Consider the following 18,910-nt stretch of genomic DNA (forward strand, 5'->3'; position numbering starts at 1 on the left):
GACGCGTAATATTAAGAATGTAAGTTTCATAAAGTACTTTTACTTTATGGAAGTACGTAGAATAAAATAAATAAGTAAAAAATAAATTGGGCGTTTTTTTTTCTAGTCTAAATCATGCGCGCTAAAAATAAATATGACTTAAATACCTACTATTTTATAAGTAGACAATTTATTAATACTCTTTTTGAGTTAAAATTAAATAATCGAATTTAAAGGAGACAAAAACTAGACCGACGAGGGTTGCGGACTGGTATTGCCATCTACTGGGGTAGTTTGTACTAATCAGAAAAGCAGCGTATTTAGCGCCATCTGGGAATAAAATATCGAATCGCATGTGCACGAAGCTTTTCTGCTTTTCTTACCGAATTTTCGTTCACGAAGTGAGTTGGCGCCACTGAGCGGTTAACCCCCCAGTTAACCCTCACTGACTCAATAGGGTTTTGGTACATTACCTTTTTTACTTTACTACGATAAGAATAAAGCATATAGGATAACGCAATCATTTTCCAATGTAATTCCATAAAATCGCAAAACATTATTTATTTTTTGTATAGGATGGCACGATGGTTTATCTATGCTATGTACAATTTTTATTTACAACTAGCTTTCCGCCCGCGGCTTCGCCCGCGTGGAATTTTGTCTGTCACAGAAAAACTTATTTGCTCACCGTTTAGACCTACCCTGGACTACGACAAACATTTTAAAACCAAAATCCATGCCAAAATCAGATCAATCGGCTCAGCTCAGAAAAAAGTTCTCGAGTTTTAATCAGACTAACGAACATCAATTCATTTTTATTTATATAGATAGATACCTAGTAGATGATTTATTATGGCATAATTATTTCCAGGTTCCAGTTACCATTAATTTTTGCTTTAGAACTAAACTACTGAACCAATTTTAAGAAAGTTGAACTTTTTTGAAATCGATTAAAAATAAAAATATTAATTGTGCAAGTACCTACTTACTTAGGTAAGTTAGGTAGGAGGTTACTGCATATTTTGCTGGGTCTACCTACCTATGGTTATGGTTACCTACCCTAAAGCTATAAAGTATATAGGTTAGCTTATTCAATTAACGCAAACTGTATATAGAATAATCAACAAATAATTTCTTAGTTTCAAGACTAAAAAATCCTCACAGAGACAAGATAGCTGAGCAATTTTTAATTAGGTTTACTTACAACTAACAACGAGGTTCACATGACGACCGCATGATCGTAGGCAGTCAGCAGACGATGAGAATAACTGAAAAGTTTTAGAAGTAAAAAATTGTTGTTAACTTACTACTACTCACGCGCTAAACACTTTCATTTATAAAATCAATGATTGCATTTTAAATGTTTCAAACAACATAGTAAAATGGCCCTAAAAAGTATCGCCTCCTTGTCAGTGGTCACGGAATTTTCCCTTGTTTCTAAACACTGAACTGGAACACTTTTAAATAAAACGTTCAGAACCTTTACAATATTTTTAGATTTTTAAAAACCACTAAGTAAGTCACGGTAGTGAAAGTGTGAACGAATTAGGTATATAATAAAATAATAATTATGTAGTTTAAAACATAACTCTCCTTCTGATGGCGCAGTCGGGTAAAAAGCATCAAACTTCATCATTGTGAGAAGTTTCCCTTCTATGCTTATTCAGTTCTTAAGCTCAGACACCCCCAGCAGTGCTTTTATCACAAATGCCCACCGCGATAACCTAATGATGTCGTTACTTTAAAGTCGTTATTTACTTGGACTTATGACTTACAATAAAAATAAATATATTCAAGAAGTATGCAAGCATATTTTCTTGCTATTGTTTCCAAGTAAGAGTGCACGTAAAAATAGCGTGGATTTAAAAATACTTTTGGACTCTAGATTTATGGAAATTTTATAATGGAATGCATACCTATTAATTTTTCAAGGTGAACGTTTCTTTGGTGCAGTATCAATGTCAATGTCAAAAAGATGTTTGTTTTCAATGTGTCAAAATTGTTTATCTTTGAAAATAAACTTTTTTCATTGGCCAATAGAGGTTTGTTTTCCTTTTTCAACAATTTGATTGGCTGAAAAATTGACGTTTCACAGCTGACATAAAAGTTACAACAGAGAATAAAATTTTGAATTCGTACGAAGTTTGTTTTGGTGTAAATTTTTAATAGTTGGTATTCTAAATTAATTGCAATGTTTGTGAAGATGAAGAGAATCGGTTTTTCGTATTGATGAAATTACTTGAATAAATAGTATGTCACAAACAGATGCTTACGCGAATGGTTGGGCGATCGACACCACTCCGCCTCCTGACCTCAAGAGCGAACTTCCCGATAAGGACGTGAGTTGCCCCCAGCAGAGTTGTTTGTGTTGCTTATCGAACGTCCTCTTTTTTGACCAGATCGTAAATTGCCGTTTATTCCTGGCTTATCAGAGGCTCCTGCAAGTCTTAGGTCTGTGGCATCACTTCTTCATGATGCGAATATTTTGTTATTATTCTTACTCATATTATTACCACACGCAGAAGTATAGACACTGTGTGCTGAACACTGAAGAAAAAATTGCAGTTTAATTCGTTTTCATGGAAGTTGTGGAAGCCTGTATTCAGGTAATGAAACTTTTTTGAGGTTATCTAACATTTTCAGTCACAAGTTTCATTCATAATTTAGTGATAATAATAGAATAGTCATTGGTCAAAAGATAATTACTTTTTGACTAATGATCAGTCAATATTAACATGTATGTGTCAATGAATACATACTTACTTACCTTATCTAGATGTAAAAACCTGATTAAAATCAACATACTTAAACACCACCAACTGAAATCAAACTTCTATTCTGTTCACAATGATTTGTCTATAATCTGTTGTTATTAGAAAATGGAAAAAAGTTCAAAATACAATAATTGCATTTAACTATTTATTTACATAATTTTAGTGTTCCAAAAAATTTAATGTTAACAACCTTTATACATACTTATAGGCTTTATACATTACTTATACTACTTTAAGGCGCAAAAAATAATAATTTTAACCTACATTATAATTAGCATAGAGGTCACATCATCCGATACTGTGCTATCTTTGACTAAGCAACGTAATTAATCATTTGCGTTCTTTGATTACGTACATTATCACTATCTTTAGATGTTTATGATTTAAAGTCTTTTGAATGACAAATATTTTGAACAATGAACAATAATAATATTATTCTTTTCATATTTCCACTACGGAAATGTTGACGTCATTACGTTGGTAATTTGAATTACGTTGGTATAATTTTACATAAATAACATGGAGATAAAACTCTACCTATAGTTAAAAAATAGAATATTTAAAGTGTGTATTTAAACAATAAATAAGTAAAAATATGTTTGGTTGAATTAATATGATTAGGGTGCATCGTTGAACAGTGAACCGGCCTTTTTTCTAAATGCTCTAATTAGCTGGAAAATGAAGCTAGAAATGTCATTATGGTCTTATCAGTCAGGTAATTTAATAAGGTTTCTAATTTTTAGGCTTAAAATTAGCCTCAGCAATAAAAAGGTAACTTAAATTAGGTTTTTAAAAAAAATGAAATTTGGCTCACTGTGTACTACGGGTAGTTTTCACTGAACCACCCATATTTCAACAGTGAACCATAAAGTTAATAAGAGTAAAAATTATGATTTTGGAAAATAAACAACATAATTTTAGATAATCAGCTTTTATTTTTACAACACAAAAATCAAATAGAAATAAAAATGATTATTTCAACAAACAGTCTTCATAAAAAATCACAGAATCCAAAAATAACAACGAAACTCACACAAAACCCAAATGAAAAGAAAAATGCTTCTTTTAACAAAAATAACTAAACATTGTCTAATAAAGCCTTTAAGTAATCAATAATCAACCTTTTTGGTGGTAAACAAACAGTCTTCATTTAAAAAATCACAGAAAACAAAAATAACACAAGACACAATTGAAAAGAAAAATCCTTCTTTAAACAAAAATAACTGAAAATTGCCTCTTAAAGCCTTTAGGTAATTAATCAACCGTTTGGTGGTTAAATAAAAAAACAGTCAACCGGTTCACTGTGTACTTTGAAAACCTGGTTCACTGTTCAAAACATACACTATTCAACTTATGAGTTCACAAACAATAAGAAGTACGCGGAATGGTCATCACGGAATGTGCTCATTATACAGATAAAACTACAATAATTTTGATACCAAATAGATTTCGTACTTAATATAAATTACAGTTGCCGCGAATACTCGCTATTATTCGGTATTCGGCATTACTCGACATTTTTTTGATATTCGTCGAATACCGAATAATAGCTAGTATTATTCGGCATTCGGCGAATAGTCGTCTAAAATAAACTTTTAGTGACCAAAAAAACTAATGAGTTAAAAATAATCATATTTTTATTATTTTCCCTAACAAAACAATACACAATATCAATTATTATTTACTAGCTTTCCGCCCGCGGCTTCGCCCGCGTGGAATTTTGTCTGTCACAGAAAAACTTTATCGCGCGCGTCCCTGTTTCAAAAACCGGGATAAAAACTATCCTATGTTCTTTCCCGGGACTCAAACTATCTCTATGCCAAATTTCATCAAAATCGGTTGCGAGGTTTAAGCGGGAAAGCGTAACAGACAGACAGACAGACAGACAGACAGACAGACAGACAGACAGAGTTACTTTCGCATTTATAATATTAGTTGGGATAAATGTACCTGTGCCTATCATATTCATGAAATTAAATTAGTTAGGCTTTTTAATTAATATTTAAAATCCAACAGAGGCAGAATGTGGTGCAAAAAATCATTTTTTTCTGCACGTTCGGGAGCAAGTCGGTTTCGTTTTTCCTCGTAAATTAAACCTGCCTCGGAAAATAGTCTTTCTGAATAAACAGAGCTTGCTGGTGTGATTATGTGTCATTTAGCAAGCTACTTAATATAGGAAATCTATTCTTATTGGTACTCAAAGTCCACCATTCATATGGGTTTATTTTTCTGTCAGCCTTTGCTAATGAGATGTAGTGGGCGATTTCTTCAGCAGTGGCATTCTTGGGGTGCTCTTCAGTAGGTTGCTCTATAGATGATTCTTCAAAACATGCCTAAAATTTACTACATACAACGTGTCCCAAAATTCAAGGATAAGCCGACGCCACAGGATGGACATAGTCTTGAATACTTTAGGAAAAATAAAGAAAAAAATCTATCTCAATTATTTTTTAACTTACACAATAAATTATGAAATTCGACGAAAATTGACACCCCTTATGATATTTTACATTACCACGACCACAATTTTTCAAATATTCCTGTTTTTCTGTTTGTATCGGCAACTTAAGTAGTGCTGCTGTCCATCACAACTCTTAAAACCCCCAGAATCCTTGCAGTGTTTACACAAAAGTTAATCAAAATATGTTATTTCCTTAAAATTTTCAACGATTTTTACTTTCACTAAACTTTGACTCATCGTTTTGTAAAAAAAAAGTATGAACACTACCACGGCAAGTTTTTTATAAATTTGACGCAACTATCCAAGATTCCAAAATGGTATAATACTCTAAGAAACCTAGTCGCAAAAAAGATATGCGTACCATTTTTACAAGCACTTCGCTAGTTAGTTAGTATGGGATAAATCTTGCAACTAAATTTAAAACCAGAGCCCCGATTACGGTAATATTTAACGTCACCAATCCAGACACGCTTCTCGATTCTGCGATACGATTGGTCGTTCAACAGCGTACGTCAGCTGTTTTGACCAATCGTATCGCAGAATCGAGAAGCGTGTCTGGATTGTAAACGTTAAAAGTTACCGTAATCGGGGCTCTGTTCTCCTTAACCAATTGAGCTGAAATTTGGTATACTTGTGTTCGTACGATGACAATGTAATATTATGTTACCATTGAGCTGGATGGAGTCTGGAGGTGGCCATAGGAACTCTTAACAAAACGGCGGAATTGCATCTAGTTTGGGTTCGTTGGACTTGTCTTTTCGAGCACTTTAGTGCTAGATGATGTCCAGGGTCCTGATGATGAAGTCAAGAGGTGGCAGGAGCTGGCCATAGGAACTCCTAAACGAAACAGCGGAAGCTTATCGAGTTTGGGTTCGTTGGATTTGTCTTCCTGAGCACTTGGGCCATGAGATTGAGAAACAACTAAAAAGTTTAAAATAAAGTTGTAATAAAAAAAACTTTTTTAAAAACAAGCTTGACTTCGTTTGAAAATTATAATTGACTTCATCATCAGGACCCTGGACATCATCTAGCACTAAAGTGCTCGAAAAGACAAATCCAACGAACCCAAAATAGATGCAATTCCGCCGTTTCGTTTAGAAGTTCCTATGGCCACCTCCAGTCTCCATTCAGCTCAATGGTACCATAATATTGCATTTTCATCGTACTTACATAAGTATACCAAATTTCAGCTCAATCGGTTGAGGAGAACTGGTTTTAAATTCAGTTGCAAGATTTATCCCATACAACTAACAAGCGAAGTGCTTGTAAAAATGGTACGCATATCTTTTTTGCGACTAGGTATCTTAGAGTATTATACCATTTTGGAATCTTGGATAGTTGCGTCAACTTTATAAAAAACTTGCCGTAGTAGTGTTCATACTTTTTTTTTACAAAACGATGAGTCAAAGTGGAGTGAAAGTAAAAATCGTTGAAAATTTTAAGGAAATAACATATTTTGATTAACTTTTGTGTAAAAACTGCAAGGATTCTGGGGGTTTTAGGAGTTGGGGTGGACAGCAGCACTACTTAAGTTGCCGATACAAACAAAAAAACAGAAATATTTGAAAAATGGTGGTCGTGGTAATGTAAAATATCATAAGGGGTGTCAATTTTCGAAGGATTTCGTAATTTATTGTGTAACTTAAAAAATAATTGAGATAGATTTTTTTCCTTATTTTTCCTAAAGTAGTCATGACTATGTCCATCCTGCGGCGCCGGCTTATCCTTGAATTTTGGGACACGTTGTATATGTAGGTATGTATAACATGAATCAGATTTCTTTAACTTTATTGTTTTCTTTTCTCACAACCTTAGAAGAAATTAGAAATAATTTTAATATTTTTATGTCGAATAGTAATGTCGAGTTATTCGACTATTCGCCAAAGTGAATGGCGATTAATCGGTATTCGACTATTCGCTATAACCACTATTCGCGGCAACTCTAATATAAATAGCAAAATATACAAAAATCGTAAAGCATAACTAAAAAATCTATCTTTTGTCGTCGAGAAACAAAGAATTCGCAGCCATACTTCACACCTTAGCCACAGTCGCCGGCGCACTACGGGAGAGGGTAAGGGCATCCACGAGACACGAAGTGACTCGTTCGGTGGAACTGGCAACGTCATACTTTTTGAAATATGGCGGTGGTTCAGCGTATCTGGTTGGTTCACTGTTCGACTACCCACCCTACACCTTGTAAAAAGTTTCATCAAGTTATTTCACTTAATATTTTTAGTGTTGCCCATGACGAAATAATATTTGGCGGTGTCACCATGTCATTTACAGCTGCTGCCGTCTCTTTTCCAAACTTCAACTGAGTCTGGTTATTTGGTTTATCTTTAGATTCCAACTATACATATTATTTAGCCTTTTAATTAATATCTTTTGTTGGTTCTTTATCAGCAGCTAGTCCTTCATAGATGACATAATATTATTGGCCATTCATTTCCCTCATCCAATAATTCAGTAGAAAGATAAATTGTTTGCACATCGAATCGTCCCAGTGGAACAATTAACTATCAAGACAAACAGTCTTTGTTGGGCACTTATCATTTACTCATTACCCCCTAGTTAGCAGGCACGGACACCGCCTTATCAGGGGTGGACGAGCTACATGACCCTTAGCCTCGTCACCCGCGGCAGTCGTCTGCTGCTGATAACAGACGCCTATAAATTGGACACGTTATCGCAACGCACCATTCTTCAGTTGTCAGTGCGCCCCGCGATCGGTCTCTGAACACACGTCTATCGAACAGTGAAATTTTGAAGCCAATTAACCGTTTTGCTTTTGTTTCTATCCCATTTTCAAGTTTCATCCATGGCTAAGTTCATCAAGTACTGTGACTTCCTATCACCAAATTAATTAGTTTGTGTGTTAACAATATACCTACATTGGACTGGTACGAGAAAGCGCGTAAAAACGCCTGTGATTCAGTCTCGCAGGCACCGATCTTCGCTACGATTCGAGCTGGCAAGAGCATACATGCATTTTTACAACGATATACTGCAAAAAATGACCATTTCCCTGAAGTTCCGTGTAAACCCAATATATTATTCGGACTATTCGGATACGATTTAGGCTTGTACCTGAAATTATTTTACGCTAAAAGCACCTTCTGCCATTGGCTATACCATTTCGAGTACTACAAGTTCGGAGTTTATTCGAAGGATATTACTTGACGCTGGTTTATCTTCCTCTTGTGAAATTTTTATTTCATCATCATGGATATCGTGGCAAATGTAAGTATACAATCGGTAGCTGAACTTTTGTTATCGATGTATTATTTTATGACGAGGGTCATAGTGTATCTGCCTGTGTTCTCTTTGCTTAATCGAAGTGTTTTATAGCGTTTATAATTTTGTTAACAGTACCACCCGGTCTTCAAGGCCTTCTTGGCTGGGTCGTTCTCGGGGACGTTCAGCACGATACTGTTCCAGCCTCTGGACTTGGTGAAGACGAGGTTGCAGAACCCTACTCACAATGTTGTTGCGGCGACTGTCAAGTAAGTGCTGAAGTTTTATTGCTTTTATTAAAAAAAAAGATTTTCTAGTCTAGTCATATGCCATGACAATGCAAAAAACCTTTCCAACCTTTGATTTACGTAATGTAATGTAAGTAGTTACCTACATACATTGAAAGTTCTGTCATGTTTGTCGTTAAAAGATTTGTAATATCTCATGACAATGCAAAAACCTTTCAAAGTCCTTTGATTTACGTATGTACGAGGGGCGGCTGAAAAGTTTTGAGCCTAGGGTATTAAAAATGCTGATAGAAAAGTATAAAAAATATATTTTTCTAATTAATCTCCCTCTACTACAACGGACTTCTTACATTTGTGTAAAAGAGCTTTTAACCCACTGAAAAAAAATTCGCAATCTTTGCCTTCTAAATGAGCCTTTAACGCCGCCTTCATTTCTTTGTCACTCAAAAATCTTCATTCCTGGAGGTCTTTTTTCCAATTTGAGAATTAGACAAAATAGCTAGGGATTCGGACTAAACTGAGTGGTGGGTGATTAATTTCTTGAAATCCAGTTTTACCCGGGGCAAGCCATGCAAAATGCGCGGGCGAATTGTCTTGCAAAAACAGATTTCCTTTCGCCAGTTTGCCTCTTAATATTTCAACAACCACTTGACGCACTTTTATCAACAGTACAGCATAATAATCCCTGTTTATTGTAGTTTTTTTTTAAGTAGGTAGTCAATGAATACAATTCCTCCACAATCCCAAAAATAGTGGCTATGAGCTTGGGTGTCGATCGCTCCACTTTGAATTTCCGCGGCGGCGTTATCCCTTTTGAATCCATTGCATTGACTCTTATTTTGACTCTAGATCGTACTGCCGGATCTAATATTGATCAATAGTGACAATGTGAGAAAAAAAATTGTTAGGATTATGGTCAAAGATGTCCTAAAACTCCTGCGAAGTTGTGACTCGACGCTGGTTGTCGAACGGCGTGAGCATTTTTGGCACCCATCGCACGCACCCTAATTTCATGTGCAAATGAGTATGAAAAATATCGCCGATACGTTCCTGGCTAATGCCTATGGCTTCAGCTACATGTCACAGCTTAATTCGCTGATCTCTAAAGCAAGATTCTTATTTTATTCGTTAATGGCGAAATCTGGCCGCCCTGACTTGCGGTCATCTTTTAGCGACTCCCTGCCATGCTTCAGTTATCGGATCCAATCTTTCATGGTGGCAAATGAAGGCCCAGACTCCCCATAAACTGTAGACATCTCTTCAAATGTTACCGTCAGCGTTTTGTTCCTCTTTTTGAGGTATTTTATGACAACTGTGTACTTCAATTTCGTACAATGCGCGGATGACTGAGATATCCTCCTGAGACCCCCGGTGTCACTCGTGACACTTGAGTATATATTTTTTTTACAGCGCCATTTATTGGTATTTATGAAAATTAATAAAAGTGTGTGAAACGTTGGAATATGTCACATATCCAAAAAATTGCTATGCCTCGCACGAAAGGGTTTTTGATTTTGTAAACATTAATTAAAATTTTGAATTCGCGCGACCTCCGACATGACACATTCCAAGAAAAGAAAATATTATTTAAAATAAGTTTTTGGTATTGTTTTGTGTTTTCTGTGTGCTACGGTAATATATCTCTCAGATTGTGTGACAAAACTATTAAAATGTTTCTATTGCAATAAGTATTTTCGTCAATTAATTCGAGTGTCACTGGTGACACTTTGGGCACTCGTGACTTGAAATATGGTCCTTTTTAGGATTGTCTGATGGTAACGTAAAGTCAATGTTATGCCACTTTGATGAGACAGATGATGAAAAAATTGATGTTCCATCCTCAGATCAGACCCTGGATATCATCCAAGACCAGAGTACTTGTCAATACCAATCAAATGAGTCAAAACTCGACAGAGTTACATCGTTTAGTCACATAGTTTCTATGGCTACCTTCCGTCTCCATCATCAGATCAGCTCCATGACCTCATTATATTGAAGTTTCATCTGAGTTACAAAATTTCACACAGTTCTATGCAAAATTTCAGCTCAATCAGTTGGCAGGAAGTAGCTCTAATTCAGCTTCCAAGATTTTACTCAAACACAAATCACACATTTATTGCAAGTTAAATTAAAGTTTATAATAACAAGTTCAATAAAAGCTGTTAAAAAGTAAATCTTATATGATTCTAAACAATTGCAGATCAATTTGAAACTAAAAACACCTGTTTTACCAGACCTGAAGTAATTAAAATAATAATTAATTCAAGCCCGTTTTAATGTCATTGAAACCCGTAGTGCCACTGGTGACACCCCCCATTTTGACGTATGTAGGGGGGCTAGATTTTTTTTCGCATTTTTTGTTAGTTGTACATATGAAACTTAGCCTGCCTTCCAAAATTCAAGACAATCCGACAATTTTTAGGGGTCTGGGTCTCAGGAGGATATGATGATGTTTACGGATTAATTACTAAAAGCGTGATGACGCTAATGAACTGAAACTTTGTACATATACTAAGTAGGTTATTGGCAAATTAATTAAATTTAGCGCGAGTCAATAATAACACTTGAAGATACTTAGGCTCAAAACTTTTCAGCCGCCCCTCGTAGGTAGGTACACAAAAACCTACATGTTTGTCGTTGTTTGCGAGTAGGTGCCCTACCTAATTTGACTGCCTTCTGTCTGATTTAGGAAATACAGGCTGTATGAAATCTTTCTGGTGTGGTACAGTTTTTACCTTTTCTTTTTTTAGAATTCTACAAATTAATGCTTATCTTGAATTTGCTTAGCAACAATTTGGCACATTAACTTAATGATATAATTATACCTACATTGTCTGTCTAGCATTAATGTGTTTGAGATCTCTTTATCAGGAGACTGCTATCATAAAAAATTGTATGTAGCCAGAAGATAAAATTACGCTATGTCATTTCCTTGTCTACAGCATTTAAAAAATACAGTTATCATAGATTATTAATATTACACGAACACGAGTTGTCGCTTTTTCCATACAAACTTATTACAAACACGAGTATTTTATTATTACTCGAGTAGAATTATTTCAAGCAAACAAGATAATGATTTTAATCGCCTGTTACTATGTTGAGTATAGTTTTGTTGTTTTATCAGTATTTGCCAAGAAATAAGTATTAACATTGACTTTGAAATGGGTTCAGAGTATTTCGAGATACAAAGGAATTGTAATTAATTGATTACGAAATCGAGATAATTTTAAAACAAATATATTATTGAACTTGAACTTCATCTAAGTAGGTACCTACTTGATCAATATAATATCTGTTCAATATTATTAGGACTTATCATCATCATCTTTGCTAAGGAATTCTCGTCCATGCAAGTGCAACTTAAGAGCCCAATTTACTTTAATTCGTCAATTTCTTGACTAGAGACTGATTAAAAACACTGGTCTACCAGTCCCTGCAGTTCGGTTCCTAGGTCGTACCTACATACAAATAAAGTGAAAAATCCCATTTTGTAGATGTTCATAGTCTAAGAAGGGTGTTAGCCGTAGTTTGTCAGACACCTATGATATGCCGGTTCATAAAGTTTGACATCAAGCAATAGTATCAAAATCTGTGACCAGGGTTTTCGTAGGCCATCGCCCATGTGAAGGAAAGAAGTTCTAAATGGTCTAGTTACTTATCTAAATCGTCTTTTCCAGCGGCCGAATCCAACCCGGCATGATTACTATCTTCACCAACATCATCAGGCAAGAGCAAATAGTCGGGCTATGGCGTGGCATGGTGCCGTCCATAGCTAGATGCGTGCCAGGAGTGGGCTTATACTTCTCGTCGCTGCACTGGCTGAAGGCCAAGCTTGGGAAGACCAGGAACCAAGACCTGGGGCCGTTGGAGGCGGTCGCTTTAGGAGTGGTGGCTAGGGGAATGAGCGGAGTCGCCTTGATCCCGATGACAGTGATTAAGACCAGGTTAGTTCTTCTTCTGTAATATTTATTTGTCTCTCTCTACCTCATAAGATTTCAATGGGTTTTCTGCATAGTTTATGTTGTGATTTTCAACATTGCGTAAGTCCGATCGATAGCACCTTAGACTACTTTATACGTTTTTTATTATGAATAGGCACCTATTCTGCATACTAGATGGACCGACGATCTGGTAATTGGTCGCAGGAAGAGCCTGGATGCGGGCAGCGCAGGACCGTTCATTGTTGGAAAACCTTGGGGAAGGCCTCTGTCCAGCAGTGGACGTCATTTGGCTGAAACGAACGAACGAACGAACCTATTCAAACTATTTTAAATCCTAGTTAAAATGTGCGGAATGTGATTCCCATTTAAGCGTTATTCAAAACTTTCTTGCTGATAAAATTGCATAATATCTACTTATTGATTTCATTACCTTAAATCAAAACATGCTTATCTATAACTGAAAGGATTTATTACACCCCACGAACAAACACCTCATTTAGTGCGCAATATACCTGTGGCACAACATAATATTTTTACCGACTAAGTAAACAATGGTGATTAATATTAATTCCGATTAATATGCATGTAAGTACCTACTTAAAGTAGGAAGTGCGTTATTTGATTAAAATATCAATGAAATGATACGCAAACGGGTCATTTCACTGTAATTCGGGCGCGACGCAGTTGATTTCAGATTAACATACAATTACAATCATGATTGCGTTGTTTGTGGGGGTCTTGATAAATATGTGACGAAAGCAACACACCTATGTTACTTAAAAACAATTACATTAAAATTAATGAAAATAATTTGTTTTTGGCTATCTTTATGTGGTTAGAAGTCATGAAAGTAATGCATTTTCTACAAACAGGCTTTTAAAACGCCTCTGTATAGCCAAAATCAAATCAGTTCAAAGGTGTAGAGAACCTGACAGAAGATTGGGTGGGTAATTCGTGCGAAAATACTACTAAACCTGGCCTGCAGCTTAAAATACGCTGACAATAATGTTAATGATGAACCCAATGGCTTATTTTATAGTCTCTCTATGAAGTCAATATCTTGCTAGAGATCTTCAAATGCTTACTTTCCTTGTCTTAAGACTAAAAGATTCATGATCAATGATTCAATGATTCTTTACAGATACGAATCCGGAGTGTACAAATACAACAGCCTGGGTGGTGCCCTAAAGGCCATATACAGGGCTGAAGGCATCAGAGGCCTCTCTTGCGGTCTCGGGCCTACACTAGCTAGGGATGCGCCGTTTTCTGGTCTCTACCTGATGTTCTACACACAGACCAAGCAAGCAGTGCCTAAAGGTATGAAGTGCTATGACCATGTACTTTGTATGTACTTTTCGTTCTTTTAGGAATCATATATCACCTCTATGTTACTATTTAGCGAGGACCATGCTATCATAGCCATTTTCAATCATCTGCCGATTTTTGAGGTACTCAATCTGGTTAGAATCGATCAATTGGTCGAACAATTTAAACCGTGCTTGCGCATTCAAATGTTATTTTCGTGAATAGGTATGCATCAGCTAGGTATCTACCACATCACGCTGAAGACGAAACTTCTTCAGCGTGGTGTGGTAGATACCTAGCTGACAACATTGGCTCAATTCCTACAACCAATTACTAGCTAGGTTGAGTTTGGATCTATATTGAGAGCAGTTTCTGAATACGAACCTTTGAAAATGTTATTTACTATCTCAAATAAGTAATTTAAAATAAAAATATTATTTTTTAATCAAACAAAGTAACATAAAATCCACATACCCAAATCACTATCGGCCCTTCGCGACTGGATTTTAAAGTTGACTGACCGTGATTGTGCCAATCTGAAATTAGTGACGTCAATTGATTAGAAATCGGACGATTTGCGGCGATTATGAATTAAGCACACCCTTATCCGAACGCTCGTTGCTGTCAGCCGCACCCGTAAACGCCTGCTGAAAGGTCGATTAAGGTCAACAAATATCAGAAGCATGTTAATCCTCGGTTCTACTTTTCTTGTAATTGCTTTCATTTGTACTACCACCCATGAGATGGGCGTTGTTTTACAAAACCTCACCCTGTATAAATACAATTCTAGAAATTTTGCTACCAATAAACAGCTTTACTATTTCAGAGAGTTGTAGACACCTTTTTAAAAAAAACCTTTAGTTGCATCTCGAGATATAGTTAGTTATTTCGCGATAGTCAGGTTCACAGAAGAGCCTAGGTTTGCAAGCCAACAAATTGAAATGTAAAATACCTACATTAAAAAATACGCGTTGAGAACCTCCTCCGTTTTTTCGTCGGCTAAAAATTACATAATTTCTCCTAAACATACCTCAATATCATTAGATTAATGGAAATTCAATACCATAACTCTTCCTTAAGTACCGATTTAGAACTCTAGAAAATTCCATTGTGTTTTTACTGATAATTTCAGTACCTACCTATTTTATTGGCTTATCAATGTTTTAATATCGATTCAAGGTTCTAAATAATGTTTTCCCATTCTGTTAAAAACAGTCGCCATGACATTATCTTAGATATCATTATTACACCAGCAATTTCTAGATAAACTACATAATTATCAGATATTCAATATTTGTCAGTCAACACGTACTTGCAATCATCATGGATGTTCATCAAAACATGTTTTGAACAATACGTCATTGTTATCAAGGCTTAAAACTGTTTGTTCAGGTAGTTATCAGTTTTAACAAGGACCATGCACTTTTTAAATTAATGATAAGCAAAAAAGATCCTTAGAAGAATATTAAAACTGTTTATTCTCTTCTCTAATTTTTACCCAATTGCGCCAGAAGAAGGGTTATGTTTTTACCTACGTAACATAATATGTTTTTGTCTTGAAGTATACATATTATTACCTATGCAAACGTACGAGAACATGTCTTAACAAGTGACGCAAAGGCTTAATTTAAATTCTACTATTTTAGTCAATGTACCTACAAGTTCACTTCCTTCCTAGCACGTGGCTTTGAGCAAATAATAAATAACAAACGTGTTAACAAACAGTTCGATGACACATTAGTGTTTTACCATACAAATAATAGTAAAAAAACGTGAATTTCTAAGAATATGCGCTCACGGTTTTTTTTTGTTTTGTCACCGTGACATTAGATCTGTTTCTTTTAAACTTTTATAAAGAGAAAAGGAGAGACAACGCAGTCCTTATTCTTAAATACAACTGAGGGACGATTACGCGAATATTAGGCCTCCCCAACCCTTTAAGCCAGCTTAAGATCTGATGATGATGACGAAATATATGTACTTACTTGATTGATAATAAAATTAATTAATAAAGTAGTAGAATGACGCAATATTTCACTATATTTCCGTACATCTTATCTTGGATTAAAAAAAACAATTGCTACATCTATCCAAAGGAAATTAAATTATACTTTAATTTCAATAAAAGTGAATTTCGCTTGCTAACCCTTCATTTCTTCTTCCACAGAATGGCTGCAAACACCAACGGCTGCCAGCCTCATACACTTCAGTTGCGGTATAGTGGCTGGGATCGCTGCGTCTCTCGCTACCAACCCGGCTGACGTACTCAAGACCAAAATGCAGTTGTACCCTGATAAGTTCCCAAACGCTTTTGGTGCTGCGTTGTATATTCATCAGGTAAGAATTCTACACTTTCTGTACAGAAGGCTTAGTGTGAGTTTACGTCAAACGCATTTGATGTCTTTTTTTTTTGGGATGGACTGTCCCGCCATTTGATATTGTACAGCGCCCCTAGCGGGAACTTTCAAGAATTAAAATCGTCAAATATTTTTTTAAAGCGCTCGCTAGTGACGACATTTGATGTAAACTCCCACTAAGCCCTCAGAAGTACCAATAGTTAAGTGTTAAAAAGTCGTTAGGAATAGGTTTTGGTTACTTCATAAATGCGAATAGAAAAAAGGTTATAGGATTGATCGCCAGGTGGCGCCACTGTTAATAGTTTTTTTCTTTTACGAGCGTTTAGCGTGTCATAACAGAACAAAATTAGCACAGCCTAAGTTAAGCAAGTAACTACTCTCGATTCTTAGCAATAAAGTGCAAATTTACTTGCAGCTGTGCTTTAAATCATTGCTAAATTGGGCGAGAAACTTATCGTAAACGATACGCTCGTCGCTCATCTACAGCAAGGTCTTGACTAAAATAATAATATCTTGTTTCTATAAAGATCTCCAATAGCAATAACTTTCTTTTGTCTATTAGAAATGGACAGTAAGTCTCAGACGAGATAATATGGAGTTGTTTTTATAATATAACAATGTTATTGACATGTCTACGCGTCTTCGCGGTTGGTCAGGTCGTTGAATTAAAGATAATAATGTACTTAAATTCTCGCACTTAATTTGTAAATGAATTAATAATACTTGTCAAACGATACGTAACCTTTATATCCCGGAATAAGCAAAATATCAGTATTCTTTTTTATAGTTTTGTCTACACTGTATAAAAAAAGTCATCAATATTGCTAATGGTTCAACTACAATTAAGGAACAGTAGAATGTTGACTGATATAATTGATAACGTTTTTTTGCAATATACATAATTGCGCAGTTTATATACTTATCGGACCATGAATATTATACATGGCTCCCGCAGGGGTCAATACTGGGGGCGCTTTTATATATTATGTCAATTATTGTGATAGCACTGTTCAAATGGTCAAAGATTATCTGAAACTTAATTAGGTATAGCATGATATTAATGTCGACGCGTGCTGAAAGTCTAAATCAAATAGGTAGTTTAATTTGTTAAAATTAGATGTAGTTTATGTTGACATGCCATGCTGTCATATGCCTACAGTGGTTCACTAAGGCTGAATTGCACCAACTAACTTTAACATATAACGATAACCGGTGTTTTTTTATGGAGCTTGACAATTTTTTGGTGTTTTTAATGTCAAAGTAAGATGATGCAACCCAGCCTTAGTCAAATACTGTCAAGTCTATGATATGACGCGGCGTCACATTGGCTAAATGCTTTGCTTGCGCGAGCCATATGTATGATAATCATAATAAAGAATTTGAGGGAGAACTGTCATGTCTATTATAACGTTTTCTATGAATTTGTTGTTTACAAAAATAATCATGGATTTTCTAATTATTGCAAACACAATCTTATTTATAACCTTACACTATAAAATAAGTATGAATATAGAACTAACCAATTGTTTCTTTTTGTTCCAGACATACGGTATCAAGGGCTACTTCAAGGGAGCAGTGCCAAGAATGTTGCGTAGAACCCTCATGGCTGCCATGGCATGGACGGTCTTTGAAGAAATAACTAGAACCATTGGTTTGAAATGATTCAGCTGTCCACAACATTGAAATGATATAGTGCTGCCCTCTGTGGGAGTTTTAGAAATATTTTTGTATCTGTCAATGCTATATTTGTGTTGTCCTTGAAAGTAGAGTAGATGTTACTTCTTGTATCAGAGTTTAAATGAGGTTTTGAAAAAACTTGCACTAAGTGAAATTAAGATTTTTTTCGTAAAAAGGCAACATTTAAAATGTTGCCCTTTGTGGAAAATTATTGCTCTAATTAAAACAACATTTGGATGAATTTTGAATAATAATAATACAGAATTGAATTGATATCAGAGCAGTTAAAGTTTGGACATGAAGGGTGCTAAGTTCCTAGTGGTTTCGTTTTCGAATAGTTATTGCTTTAATTCGTAGTTTTTATTAATTGTTTATTTAGTCATTTATGTAATCAAATGCGTTGTTATATTTTATAATCCTTTTACAATGTTTGTCTTTATTCTTTAAGTTTACATTTAACCATAAGGGCTTTTCGAGAATTATAACGTTAGTGAGTAGAATCGCCGTTATGTTACCATATTATTTGTATATTGTGAATTTAACTTGTTAATACTCTAGTTATAGTTATGAAATGTGATATTTTGTTGAATAAAAAATGCACAGAACTAATGTTGTTTAACTTTGAGTGTCCATAAATCGACTAAACTGCGCTTACCAATTGGCGCCACTGGCGAGTAACTTATAATGATATTTTGCTTGAGGCTAAAACAGTGGCGTCAACTAGTGAGCGCTGAAGCGGTAGGAGGAGTTTAAATTACCTACACTGAACCGTCCCAGCTATGACGCTATGACATTGCTAGGAGAGCGCTACTATCTATACTGGATAATCCAGTTCCTGGCATGGCAACCATAATAATAATTATGACATTTACAGGAAGGCGCTACTATCAATACTAGGAATACTACTATCAATAAAACTTTACAAGTT

General features: G+C 35.3%; 1 protein-coding gene across 3 annotated transcripts; it reads left to right on the top strand.

The window, feature by feature from the left end:
- The first annotated feature begins 2,106 nt into the window (after positions 1 to 2,106).
- LOC135074663 (mitochondrial glycine transporter B-like) lies at positions 2,107 to 18,591 on the top strand. 3 transcript variants are annotated; one of them, XM_063969028.1, is made up of 6 exons: positions 2,107 to 2,318; positions 8,587 to 8,720; positions 12,380 to 12,646; positions 13,785 to 13,960; positions 16,116 to 16,285; positions 17,848 to 18,591. In XM_063969028.1, exons 1-6 carry the CDS (start codon positions 2,232 to 2,234, stop codon positions 17,965 to 17,967), a joined length of 954 nt encoding a protein of 317 aa, XP_063825098.1. In that variant the 5' UTR covers positions 2,107 to 2,231; the 3' UTR covers positions 17,968 to 18,591. The 3 variants fall into 3 exon arrangements, with proteins under 3 accessions (XP_063825098.1, XP_063825099.1, XP_063825100.1); XM_063969029.1 differs by lacking the exon at positions 2,107 to 2,318 and adding an exon at positions 2,372 to 2,585; XM_063969030.1 differs by lacking the exon at positions 2,107 to 2,318 and adding an exon at positions 7,875 to 8,457.
- Positions 18,592 to 18,910: the final 319 nt, after the last annotated feature.

Source organism: Ostrinia nubilalis, chromosome 9 (genome assembly GCF_963855985.1).
Source record: "Ostrinia nubilalis chromosome 9, ilOstNubi1.1, whole genome shotgun sequence".
Lineage (NCBI taxonomy): Eukaryota > Metazoa > Arthropoda > Insecta > Lepidoptera > Crambidae > Ostrinia > Ostrinia nubilalis.

What these genes read in the sequence shown, in the direction of transcription:
- LOC135074663 (XM_063969028.1), top strand. Translation starts at nt 2,232, where the DNA reads ATGTCACAAACAGATGCTTACGCGAATGGTTGGGCGATCGACACCACT. An exon ending in ATGACAGTGATTAAGACCAG is followed by an intron (nt 12,647 to 13,784) that starts GTTAGTTCTTCT and finishes GATTCTTTACAG; the next exon opens with ATACGAATCCGGAGTGTACA. An exon ending in CTGCGTTGTATATTCATCAG is followed by an intron (nt 16,286 to 17,847) that starts GTAAGAATTCTA and finishes TTTTTGTTCCAG; the next exon opens with ACATACGGTATCAAGGGCTA.